Source organism: Coregonus clupeaformis, chromosome 30, assembly GCF_020615455.1.
Source record: "Coregonus clupeaformis isolate EN_2021a chromosome 30, ASM2061545v1, whole genome shotgun sequence".
Lineage (NCBI taxonomy): Eukaryota > Metazoa > Chordata > Actinopteri > Salmoniformes > Salmonidae > Coregonus > Coregonus clupeaformis.
In genome coordinates, this window is record NC_059221.1 from 22,694,273 (window position 1) to 22,707,435 (window position 13,163).

At 43.3% G+C, this 13,163-nt stretch overlaps 2 protein-coding genes across 4 annotated transcripts in view; both read right to left on the reverse strand.

Moving 5' to 3' along the window:
* Positions 1 to 31: 31 nt before the first annotated feature.
* LOC121545623 (neurofilament light polypeptide-like) lies at positions 32 to 7,212 on the reverse strand. 3 transcript variants are annotated; one of them, XM_041856303.2, is made up of 6 exons: positions 6,718 to 7,212; positions 2,762 to 3,246; positions 2,398 to 2,560; positions 2,193 to 2,213; positions 1,467 to 1,863; positions 32 to 906 (listed from the first exon to the last, which is right to left on the reverse strand). In XM_041856303.2, the coding sequence occupies exons 1-6, from the start codon at positions 6,994 to 6,996 to the stop codon at positions 902 to 904; spliced, it is 1,350 nt and encodes a 449-aa protein (XP_041712237.1). In that variant the 5' UTR covers positions 6,997 to 7,212; the 3' UTR covers positions 32 to 901. The 3 variants fall into 3 exon arrangements, with proteins under 3 accessions (XP_041712237.1, XP_041712236.1, XP_041712238.1); XM_041856302.2 differs by having other exon boundaries at positions 2,762 to 3,249; XM_041856304.2 differs by lacking the exon at positions 2,193 to 2,213 and having other exon boundaries at positions 2,762 to 3,249; positions 6,718 to 7,211.
* A 4,888-nt stretch (positions 7,213 to 12,100) lies between these two features.
* LOC121546468 (immunoglobulin-like and fibronectin type III domain-containing protein 1) overlaps positions 12,101 to 13,163 on the reverse strand; it is a 62,942-nt gene continuing 61,879 nt past the window's right edge. The window contains exon 6 of the mRNA XM_045209386.1: positions 12,101 to 12,213. Within this exon, the coding sequence (XP_045065321.1) occupies positions 12,101 to 12,213 (113 nt within the window). The remainder of the gene's footprint in view (positions 12,214 to 13,163) is intronic.

A 13,163-nucleotide genomic window follows, 5' to 3' on the forward strand; every position in this document is an offset into this window, starting at 1 on the left:
TCGTAGAAAAAAATTAACAAGGAGACTGAACTCAGTATAAAAAAATTTACGGAGGATAAACCAGGGTTTATTTTATAAAAGATACATCAGAGATCTGAGATGAGTGGTACGTTGTGAGAGACATAATTACCCAATGCCTGGGCAGTAACAGTGCACATTGTGTACAGACAAAAGTCAAAAGAAAACTGTCAGTAAAAAAACAACTAGACTAACAATCTTTAGTAAAACTGCATGAAAATGTTAGCATTTCATAGATATGGCCCTTGCTACCCCCATGCTATTCCTTTAGTAGGCTGTTTATTCCTGTGTAAACAAATAGGATACAGTAACTGTCGTTCACCAACTCTTGTTCCGTATCCCTTATTCCAGTGAAAATCCCAACAAGACATTTCAGACAATGACAAAAGGAAAGCCATGTTCATATCAACAAGATGGGTATGTTTTTATGGCTTTGTTTGATTGTGTGTGACTGTGAGAGTGAATTACTGTTTTTCTATTGGCTTTTTAGTTAGTTCTCCTTGTCACTTTGAACGCAGACGGTTTCAACTGAGCTTGCAGAAAAAGTGTGACATTGGTGTATGTAAAATAATCTATAGAAAGAGATGTGTTGTTAAAATAGATTAAGGCTTTGAGGTTGATATTGACAGGTGAGTCCTGAATATTATTAACCATCGCCTGACCAGTTAGCCCTCTCATACACACATTAATTGATGTAACAATACTGATTCTAGAGAGTTGTGTAAATCCTATCGACCTGATTTTTCCCCTTGGAAAGAAAAAGTAAATGTTTATTGCACCTCAACATCGGCAATGCCTTCCCATTTGTCATGATGCAGACTGAACGTGTTGATTATCCTCTGTGAGTTTGGTGGTTGTAGAAGATTTTCCTTGCTGCTTACATTCACACTGTAAAATAGAATAACATAACAGTTAACATTACAGTTATGAGAGAGATCAATGGTCATGTTTTTCACTAAAGGCCCTGGAGCTGACCAGGCAAATCAGAAAAAAACATTTCATACACTATTGCCCACAATGCCCTTTAGTGAGGAACACTGCTCAACCAATGAGAGAAGATATTGAAACCCTAAATGGTCTGTTATATTTTGTAAGTGGCATCGGTAACACTTTACATTAAGTTGCTCTTATACCTGTGTAATAACACTAATTAGACTAGTAACATTGTATTAACACATTAGTGTTCCTCATTTGAAACAATTTCAGGCCAAAAGAGGTAGAGTAATTGTAAAACCCTTGAAATAAAGATGGATCCACTCACCACTGAGCATATTAAAATCGGGCTAACGAAGACATTTGAGTCGAAATGTTGCACAATAACGCTGCAGGAGCATTCGTCGGTGTGCGGGTATCCATCTTTACTTCGTTAGTTTACTTTTTGTACCCTGCACTTTGCAGTCACTGGAGGTTTGTACTCTAGTTTGAAATGCATTTTAAGACAGACTTACATTCCTCCTCAGGAGAGGCCCCATCTTCTTCTGGTTGTTCCCCTTCTTCCTCCACGGCCTGCTTCTCCTCCGCTTCAGAATCCTCCTCTTCGGCCTGCTCTTCTACATTCTCTTCTGCCCGCACCTCCTCCGGTGCTGCCTCTGCCAAGTCCTCCTGCTCTTCCACCATCTCCTCCTCCTCCTTCTCTGCAGGAGCAGTCTGTTCCTCTGGGACAGCAGAGTCCTCCTGTTCAACAGGCTCCCCATCTAAGTGAGCTGCCTCCTCCTCCTCCACCACCACCTCCTCAGCAGCCTGCTCCTCTTCTGTAGGAGCAGCCTCTTCCACCTCCTCAGCAGCAGCCGGAACAGTCTCCTCCACCTCCTCTGAGGGCTCATCTGCTTGAACCCCTCCTTCCAGCTGGAATAGACAGAATTATAGTGAGTTAGTACTTAGAGGAAGTACAGGGCCTATGGTGACTTTGTAATCACATTGGTGTAATGTATTTGGCCTACATTGCAATATATGAATGGCAATACAACATTTCCCCAGAATTCATCAGAGAATCCACAGCAGGCAATTAGCCTCTACATACTAATGGTTAAGCAGCAATCACATAAAAGTTCCCCATGGACACATGCAGGGCAAAAATAGTTACGAGAATGTGCATGCTCCTCTGTACAAAATACGCCAAAAAAATGATGATGAGAAAGATGAGAAAATATGAAAAAGTTTAGAAAAATAATAACCTGTGACTGGTCCTGATGTACCTGTACATCCGAATATTCATTAAAAGAAAATACTATTAGAAATATTTCAATATTCATAAAAGGAAGAAAGGCCTATTAGAAAAATGTAAAACAAACTATTTTGGCTATATTTGAGGGTGACCCAGTTCCCTACTAACACAACATTCTAAACCCTGGCATGTGTGAGAGTTCCTGTAGGCGTTACCTGGGCGACCTGTTTCTGCGCGGCCTCCAGCTGAGCGCGGACCTCAGAGTGCAGACTGTGGGCCGCTGAGTTCTGCTCCTGCAGACTCTGTTCTACAGTCACCAGCTTCTCCTCCACACTGGCCTGCTGGGCCCTCTGAAACTGCCCCGTCTCCATCAGCTCCCTGAAACACAGGTATGCACACACTGTGAGATGCACAGTGAAACCAACTAATACAGAAATAGAAACCAATATATTTAAGGTTTAAAAAAAAGTTTCCCAAAAGAACACAGGTTTCCTCCTGCTTCTGAGATAAAAATAAATACAAATAAAGTGAACTTTGGGAAAGTTTCAGGAATTTACCAACCCCAAATACACTACATACTTGACACTTGCAATCTCCGCTGTACTGGCCTCTAGTTGAGCCTGGTTGGCAGCGAGATGTTCCTTCAGCCCCAGGAGCTCTGATGCCTGGCCCTCCAATGTGGCGCTCAGTGTGCCCACCAGCCCTGCCCTCTCCTCCAGCTTGGACTCAGCCTCTGCCAGGCTCCCTGTCAGGCCCTCCACGTTCTGGGCCAGCTCTGTGCTCAACCCTTCCAGGCCCTCCACCTGCAGCCGGACAGCCTCAAACTCCTCGCTCTTCCCTTTCAGCATTGCCTGCAGCTGGGTCAGCTGATCAGCGGACACTGTGCCCAGCTGCATCTCTGCCAGCCGGGCCGTCATCTCTGTGTGTAGAGAGAGGACTTGGGTGGGCAGGTCTGAGGTCTTCAGTTGTTCAGCCATGGCCAGGGCCATGCCTACCTGCTTCTGGGCCAGTGCGTATGACTCTTCCAGGGTGTTGAGGCGATGCTCGAAGCCGTCGGTACTGAGCTGCTGCAAGGAAATAAACCTCATTTATTCAGAGTCAAAATAACATATTGAAAAACATCTGCCCAGACACTGGTCTCCAAACAAAGGGCAGCTTCTTTCATGATGAACAGACAATTATGGCAAGCCATCATACAATGCATTGTGCAGCCATAAGCAAGTAAGTGAGCAGTCAGAAACAGACAACATTTATCAAGTCTTTTACCACTCATGCTATTCATCCTTGAAGGGAACTATCTATTGGCGAAGACAGTTCCAGTAAGTGGGTGTAAAGAAATGAGAACAAGATATTGACCAGGTACTGCAATGGCTGTAGGATAACCCTATGATTTAAGTAGGACAATTTAATTATGTCAGCAGTTAAGTGAATCCACATTCTGACCCCATCAGTGATGAAGTCCCTCTGTGTGAAGGCTAACCTTATAAATTATGGTCAAAGGTTGGCCATCTTCTTGACCCTAACCAGTCAGGCTTCAAGATGGGTCACTCAACCGAGACTGCTCCTCTGTGTCACGGAGGCTCTCTGTCATATCCTCATATGGTCTCTCCTATCATTGCTATGAGGATGATACTCAACTACTTTTCTCTCCCTCCCTTCCCGTCTGGACTACTGCAACTCGCTGTTGGCTGAACTCCCCACTTGTGCCATCAAACCCCTGCAACTTATCCAGAACGCTGCAGCCTGCCTGGTTTTGAACCTTCCAAGTTCTCCCATGTAACCCCACACAGTCCACTGGCTTCCAGTCAAAGTTCACATCCACTACAAGACCATGGTGCTTGCCTACGGACCAGCAAGAGGAACTGCCCCTCCCTACCTTCAGGCTATGCTCAAATCCTACACCCCAACCCGAGCACTCCGTTCTGCCAACTCTGGTTTCTTGGCCCTCCCAGCTCCCGCTCAGCCCAGTCCAAGCTCTTCTCTGTCCTGGCACCCCAATGGTGGAACCAGCTTCCCCCTGAAGCTAGAACAGCAGAGTCCCTGCCAATCTTCCGAAAGCACCTGAAGCCCTACCTCTTGAGAGTTTCTTCTTTTTTTATATATACAGTGCATTCGGAAAGTATTCAGACCCCTTCCCTTTTTCCACTTTGTTACGATACAGCCTTATTCTAAAACTGATTAAATAAACATTTTCCCTCATCAATCCACACACAATACCCCAAAATTGACAAAGCAAAAACATGTTTTTAGACAAACTGAGCAATCGGGGGGAAAAGGGCCTTGGTCAGGGAGGTGACCAAAAACCAATGGTCACTCTGACAGAGCTCCAGAGTTACTCTGTGGAGGAGATGGGAGAACCTTCCAGAAGGACAACCATCTCTGCAGCATTCCACCAATCAGGCCTTTATGGTAGAGTGGCAAGATGGAAGCCACTCCTCAGTAAATGGCACATGACAGCCCGCTTGGAGTTTGCCAAAAGGCACCTAAAGGACTCTCAGACCATGAGAAACAAGATTTTCTGGTCTGATGAAACCAAGATTGAACTCTTTGGCCTGAATGCCAAGCGTCACGTCTGGAGGAAACCTGACACCATCCCTACGGTGAAGCATGGTGGTGGCATAATCATGCTGTGGGGATGTTTTTCAGCAGCAGGGACTGGGCGACTAGTCACGATCGAGGGAAAGATGAACGGAGCAAAGTACAGAGAGATCCTGCTCCAGAGCGCTCAGGACCTCAGACTGGAGCAAAGGTTCACCTTCCAACAAGACAACGACCCTAAGCACACAGCCAAGACAACGCAGGGGTGGCTTCGGGACAAGTCTCTGAATGTACTTGAGTGGCCCAGCCAGAGGCCGGACTTGAACCCGATCAAACATCTCTGGAGAGACCTGAAAATAGCTGTGCAGCGACACTCCCCATCCAACCTGACAGAGCTTGAGAGGATCTGCAGAGAAGAAATGGGAGAAACTCCCCAAATACAGGTGTGCCAAGCTTAGCGTCATACCCAAGAAGACTCAAGGCTGTAATCGCTGCCAAAGGTGCTTCAACAAAGTACTGAGTAAAGGGTCTGAACACTTATGTAAATGTGATACTTCTGTTTTTTTTTGTGGAATAAATGTACTAACATTTTTAAAAACCTGTTTTTTGCATTGTCATTATGGGGTATTGTGTGTAGATTGATGAGGGGGAAAAACAATTTAATCCATATTAGAATAAGGCTGTAACGTAACAAAAAGGGAAGGGGTATGAATACTTTCCGAATGCACTGTATGTGGAGGTCAATGTTAAAACATGTTAAAACCTTAGGATCTTTATGTGGAAAATCATATGCCTGTATTCAGCCCTGCAACCAGGTGTTGGCAGTCAACCTTTTGTCCTGTAAAAGAACTTCAACAAACTTCTGAATGGAGGTTTCTTATCTCGCGACTGTCTGTATGAATTAGATGTAATACCTGTAGGTGGGGCCATGTTTTGACAACAAAGTAACTTTTCATTGATGCAGGGTATCCTGGTATGCTTAACCCACTTGGAACATGCATTAAGAATGTGCAGATAGTGATTATACCTCCTCATCCTAATTGGGAAGTAAATTGAGCCCATAAAAGGGTTAAATTAGTCTATTAATTTTCCTTGGCTCTTATTTAATCAATGTTTTGGGCACACTCACCCGGGTGGCCACGTCTGAATCGGTTTAATCTATAGAACATGCTTCTATGTATGATTAAAGACCAGCTGTGGAAACAGTGCAATGAAGCTGGCAACTTGCACTAGGATAACTTGTTACAGGGACTCACCACAACTAAGGTCAATATAGAGCATTGTAGCAGGCTATTTCTATTCCCATGTAGACAACTGGCTTCTTTTAGCAACTGCACAGTGCACACTGAAATCAGCACCATGATCGTGTCAAGAGCATGGTTACAAGCAGGGTCAACTGCTGTAAAATGTAGTTGAATTGGAAGTGGAATATTTGTCAAATGTGTTTATTTCAAAATGTTTATAAATCTCATTTTACTATGCCTATATTGTAGGGACATTCAGTGGCTTACCCTAACATAAACTATTGGTGCAGTGAATGTTCCCAAATTGTAGGTCAAACGCCATTACAAATGCCAACAGCTGCGTGAAGCCCACCTTGACCGGGGTTAGAAATAGGATAATTGCGACTCACTTCAGTTCAGTGTCTTTGCAGTATGACATTTGATATGACTTCACAACTATCATGACCTTTTACTGACTACTGTAGTGAAGACCTATAAATACCGACTGCTAGAGCTGTCCATATAAATAAAATGTGAAGCTCACATTTGGGGGCCTTTAGGGCTCTGGCTATCCATAGGAAAATAGTAAATATATGTCACCTAGTGCAGAATAAATGAGGAAGGTCGGAACAGTATTGCAACACAGGACTTCACCACAAATTACCTTGTACAAAATGTTCCTTTGATATGTTTGCTGATGCATGGTAACAGCCTTTGACGTGCCTATTATTTTTGCCCATGTTGTTATTACGCATGGTTAACTAGGCTATTTACCTTTTCATTTGTCTGTAGAATTTCTTCCTGGAAGGACTGAAGCTTCACTATCTTCATCTGCATGCCCATGAGGTTGTCTGCTAAGTAGGTTATACTTTGGTGTTGCTGGAAACAGAACCATGTCGCCGTTGCACCTCCGACCACAATCAGAAGGAATAAAATGAACAAAAGTGCATACTGGTTTCCACCTCGCGCCTCCGGTTCCGAAGATTCATGATTAAAATTGTTAAAATCTTCGTGATTGTGTTTGTTCTTCTTCCCTCGGTGCTTTGCTGTCATTTTTACACAGTGGCGTAGTAGTTAATTTAAAGGCCAGAAGTGGTGTAGGACCGATGGTTGAAAGATGTTTGCTCGGGTGACTTTTCCAGACGCGTCTGTCTTTTATTCCTTAATTGATGTTACACAGTGCAATTTGGTCCTCATTCAACACCGCTCAACAAAGTAGCGAAAAAAGCAAGTTCTCGGTGAAGGGGTGGGTAGGGCTGCAGATGAGAAAAGGAAGAGGCGTGTATGTGGTACCCATAGATTTAGATAGACATCGCATTATTGTATCTGATCCACTATGGCGTCTGTGTGAGCGCATGGGCAGCGCAATTGAGTCCATCTCCATTGTAAAGTAGTACATTTTCTTCTTCAACTGCATATTTGAGTTGGCAAACGAACTCAAAGGGAGCACATGCTCAAGGGGTGGGTAGGGCTGCAGATGAGAAAAGGAAGAGGTCTGTATGTGGTACCCATAGATTTTAATAGACATCGCATTATTGTATGTATCTTTGAGTTGGCAAACAAACTCAAAGGGTGCACACTTCCACCTAGAGTGTGTTGTTTGAACAGGTATAAAGCCAAGGTTGGTGATTTACTGCCACCTGCAGTTAAGGAATGTTTCCTCACAAGTATAATTTATTGGCTGATCCCTCCTGGTGACCTTGATGGAATTATGTTATCCTTCCTTAAACTATAGGAAGTCCCACCCAGTTGACTGCTTCAAAATGGTGAACGTCCTCAATGGCGCTGCCTATGCAAAAATGGCTTTGGGGCACTAGAGTCCTCTACCTATCTCTATGATGGTACTCGTTCCAGGAAAAGAAGCATGAGTGAGGGGTCTTTCCGTGCCGGTGAGTGGCTAGTCTCCCTGTACATGTGTGCAGCTCTAATTCCTCGTTCACGTCGTCGGAAACTCAGGACCTCCAAGTTAAAATGAATGTGTTATTTATAATAATAATAATAATTTTGGGGGTTATTTGATTTGTAGTGTGTCATGGAAATGTATTTCTTGCATATCCCAACTCCCCCTGAGACACCCGCAGGGAGTGGGGTCACGGCCAGCAATGGTGTAGTGGAGGGTATACGCAGGTATCCGCAATATACCCACTTATTTTTCAGTGGGCATTGGGTATACTCACTTCTTAATCACCACGATGCGCAGGGCGGTCGCCAGAACGAATCAGTTGGACGGGCATTTGATTTCTATAGGCGGGCCCGTTTTTTTCACTGGACCTGTTAATGGGTGTTATAATAAAGACCATAGGCAGCTCGTGAGTTTCAAGTTTGGGGAAGCTTACAATTATCCTACTATTTCTACCTATCTGTGTGCCAGCATTTTCATGGAACAGTTTCATTTCAATAATAAGGTTTTCGATTCTCAAAATTGTCACGCGGTTAATCGATAGCATTAATCTCTACTCCGCCTGTCTGCCTCCCTTTCTATCTGTCTTGACTTGAGCTACTGCTAGTGAATTGCAACGTTGTATCAACTCAGCAGGTTGGCATGTCCAGGCGTGCGTGCTCCCTCAATTTTACCAGGACAGAGAAACCACACACATACTCATTGCTCACATGGAGCACTCCAAACAAAAGACATTGAAAAACATTGACTAAACTCCTAAATAATGATTATGAAATAAAACAAAACTTGTTTCTTACAAGTGTAGCAGGCTGTGAACTCTGTAAACAACGTTTCTGCTCCGAGAATGAGAATGGTAAATTACTGTAATACATGCATTAACAGAAATTAATGTAACCAAATGATGGGGATTAACGGTACATTTACTACGCCTACTGGTTACATATGTAATGGGGAATTGATAAATATAAACAATCAAGAATTCACACAATGAAACAATGAATTTGCAAGAATTGGCGGGAGACAACGGAGCACACTCTAGAGAGCTGAGTGCATGCATTCTGGAGAGAGAAGCCCATATCTTCGCCACACACCCTTCTTGTTTTCTCAACATTTTAAATTATACTCAAGACATTATTTTCACAAATTTTAGATGCTTTTCACTGACAGCCGCAACTCAATAATCAGCTAGGCCTATTGCCACGCGCGCTGCCCAAATAGCTGGCTTCCCAAATAGGCATAAGCCTATGCAGTTGTGATTTGAAACAATCCACAGCAAAACAATTTAAAATAAGCTAATGATCCTCTGTGGCTAAGTCATGCTCTCTGGTAAAGTATTTTGAATGATTCTACTTAGACAGGAGTAATTATGTAATTTTGGCAAAACATCAATTTACTTTAGGGGATGCCAGCATCCGAACAGTGCACTGTGCATCCGCCAACTTTCCTTTCTATTTCGCAAGTGGCTGAAACCAGAGATCTCTATATAATGACGAGATGCTTATGTCTCCGCCCTAACAATGCGAGTCGTTGTCCCAAAGCCGGGAATGCAGGCAACAAGTTTGGGAATGCAGGCAACAAGTTTAGGTCTGCATATCATGCCCTTAGAAACGCTTTGGGCTTATTGAGGACAGATTTTGGCGAGAGTGAGCCCTCTCGCTTTACCTCTTCCTCTCTGCTAAAACTAGCAGTCTGCTATATGTAGCCCATGTATCTGATGCTGTCTGGCCAGAAAAAGTATGACATTTTTACATTTAGCAGACGCTCTTATCCAGAGCGACTTACAGTTAGTTAGTGCATACATTATTTTTTGTTCATACCCCCTGTGGGAATTGAACCCACAACCCTGGCGTTGCAAACGCCATGCTCTATCAACTGAGCTACATCCCTGCCGGCCATTCCCTCCCCTACCCTGGACGACGCTGGGTCAATTGCGCACCGCCGCATGGGTCTCCTGGTCACGGCCGACAGAGCCTGGATTCAAACCAGGATCTCTAGTGGCACAGCTAGCACTGCGATGCAGTGCCTTAGACCACTGCGCCACTCGGGAGACTGACATATTCCTCCAGATACATGGTGTACACATTCGGAGACAGGGGGCCGCTGTTTCGCTCACTCGGATACTTTATCTGAGATCGATACATCTTTCTGTCGACGCAAATCTCGGTCAAATAAAGTATAAATCTTTCAATATTTTTTGGGGGGTCGGGCAAGGAGGTACGGTAGGGTGGGCCAGGCCCCCTATGGCCCGCCCATAACGCTGGGCCTGACGATGTACACTACCAGTCAAAAGGTTGGACACACCTACTCATTCAAGGCTTTTTCTTTATTTTTACAATTTTTTACAATTGTAGAATAATAGTGAAGACATCAAAACTATGAAATAACACATATGAAATCATGCAGTAACCAAAAAAGTGTTAAACAAATCAAAATATATTTTATATTTGAGATCTTTCAAATAGCCACCCTTTGCCTTGATGACAGCTTTGCACACACTTGGCATTCTCTCAACCAGCTTCATGAGGTAGTCACCTGGAATGCATTTCAATTAACAGGTGTGCCTTGTTAAAAGTTAATTTGTGGAATTTCTTTCCTTCTTAATGCGTTTGAGCCGATCAGTTGTGTTGTGACAAGGTAGGGGGGTATACAGAAGATAGCCCTATTTAGTAAAAGACCAAGTCCATATTATGGCAATAACAGCTAAAATAAGCAAAGAGAAATGACAGTCCATCATTACTTTAAGACATGAAGGTCAGTCAATCCGGAAAATGTCAAGAACTTTGAGTTTGTTCAAGTGCAGTCGCAAAAACCATCAAGCGCTATGATGAAACTGTCTCTTATGAGGACCGCCACAGGAATGGAAGACCCAGAGTTACCTCTGCTGCAGAGGATAAGTTCATTAGAGTTACCAGCCTCATAAATTGCAGCCCAAATAAATGCTTCACAGTGTTCAAGTCACAGACACATCTCAACATCAACTGTTCAGAGGGGACTGTGTGAATCAGGCCTTCATGGTCGAATTGCTGCAAAGAAACCACTACTAAAGGACAATAATAAGAAGAGACCTGCTTGGCCTAAGAAACACGAGCAATGGACATTAGACCAGTGGAAATGTATCCTTTAGTCTTGAGTCCAAATTTGAGATTTTTGGTTCTAACCGCCGTGTCTTTGTGAGACGCAGTGTGGGTGAACGGATGATCTCCGCATGTGTAGTTCCCACTGTGAAGCATGGAGGAGGAGGTGTTATGGTGTCGGGGTGCTTTGCTGGTGGCACTGTCTGTGATTTATTTAGAATTCAAGGCACACTTAACCAGCATGGCTACCACAGCATTCTGCAGCGATACGCCATCCCATCTGGTTTGGGCTTAGTGGGACTGTCATTTGTTTTGACCCAACACACCTCCAGGCTGTGTAAGGGCTATTTTACCAAGAAGGAGAGTGATGGAGTGCTGCATCAGATGACCTGGCCTCCACATTCCCCCGACCTCAACCCAATTGAGATTGTTTGGGATGAGTCGGACGGCAGAGTGAAGGAAAAGCAGCCAACAAGTGCTCAGCATATGTGGGAACTCCTTCAAGACTGTTGGAAAAGCATTCCAGGTGAAGCTGGTTGAGATAATGCCAGGAGTGTGCAAAGCTGTCATCAAGGCAAAGGGTGGCTATTTGAAGAATCTCAAATATAAAATACAATTTGATTTGTTTAACACTTTTTTGCTTACTATATGATTCCATATGTATTATTTCATATTTTGATGTCTTCCCTATTATTCTACAATGTAGAAAATAGTAAAAATAAGAAAAATCCTTGAATGAGTAGGTGTGTCCAAACTTTTGACTGGTACGGTATGTCAGCCCCTTATGAGCAACACGTTTCCAATAAGGACCTATAAACTCTATCTATTAGATTTTCTGCAAAATATACTTTTTGTTCCCCACCAAACTTTGAACAAGCATATCTCCTGCCCCTTTTGAGCTACAGTCATGTAATTGTGTACATATATGCATCTCCTCATCAGAAACAAGTTTCCCATAAGGACCTTGATTGTTTTTTTTATTCATGGGGGGCGACAGTTTTACTGTTGCCTTGTTTCCATCAAGGCCTCACACCTCGGAATATACCACTAAGCAACAAATCAACAAATAATGGAATGAAATAAATGCATGAAATGCACAAAAACTAATTCAGGTAATACAAGCATACAATTACCATAAATACACACTTCAATTATTAGTGTAGAACCATGCCTAAGAATTAAATTAAACTGGGTACACATTGCTCTCCCCCTGGGGTTTAGCCAATTTGGCATTACCCAACACAAAGGATGGACGAACACAAGGACGAATGCAGTTCTTGTTGACACGCCCACTTCCTGAGCACGAAAAAAGGAACAAACATTTCACCTCAAATATATAGGGGCCCACAAAAATTTCATGCCTATCAATAAGGCAAATCCAAAGTGTGAGAACAACAAACAAGTATTTGAGATTTGAAATAGCCACCCTTTGCCTTGATGACAGCTTTGAACACTGTCATGGAAATTCAACACCAGGGACACTCTAAGTCAATCTTAAATGAATCATCGTTTATTGTCAGCGCGCTGGAGAGGTTCCAACCAACTCAATGCACCATAGTACACGTCAATCAGGAGCTCTGCTGGGGCAGTCCCAGCAGTTGTCTTATATACGGCTATACACAGACAAGTTATATTTGCATGATTTAGCATAATTAATTCATCATTACCATTTTGTTCTATTCATGTAAACGACCGATACTGGTTCATAACATGTGACAGACCAATACCTCACAAGGCTTCTTCTAAGCTGAGACCTTGAAACTGAGATATCTTTTGTTGTCAAAACACGTCCTTTCCACATGCACAACATACACAACTTTCACATCCACATTCACTTAGTACTATTCCCAAACACACTCTGTAATCTCCCTCATTACCCCATGTGCATCGTCAACTATTCTCTTGTCGTCACTTGCTATGCACCATATGTATCTTCACTATATATATAAAATAGCACAGAGTGCACCTTATGCTATTCTCTACCAGTGGCTGCAGACCACGTAGATCTTTCTCTTATAAATGCCTACAGACAGCTGTCAGCGGGGCATGGTACCGTTACTTGCCCTCGCTCTAGTCTTCTCTCTAAGACTAGCTCTAGCCTTCTTCCACATCATATGTATCTTCTGCAGTTCCTCTATAGTCTCTACAGTCGCCATAGTCTCTACAGTATCTATAGTCCCTGATCATCTGTAGTCCCTAAGCATTTGTAGTCCCAATAGCATCCATAGTCCCTATAGTTATAGCAT

Excerpts from the sequence above, each read along its gene's own strand:
- LOC121545623 (XM_041856302.2), bottom strand. The coding sequence starts at position 6,996 with ATGACAGCAAAGCACCGAGGGAAGAAGAACAAACACAATCACGAAGAT. Across the intron at positions 2,561-2,761 it reads GCGGAGATTGCAAGTGTCAA|GGAGCTGATGGAGACGGGGC; the intron begins GTATGTAGTGTA and ends CCTGTGTTTCAG. Across the intron at positions 1,864-2,192 it reads TACATCAGGACCAGTCACAG|CTGGAAGGAGGGGTTCAAGC; the intron begins GTTATTATTTTT and ends TGTCTATTCCAG.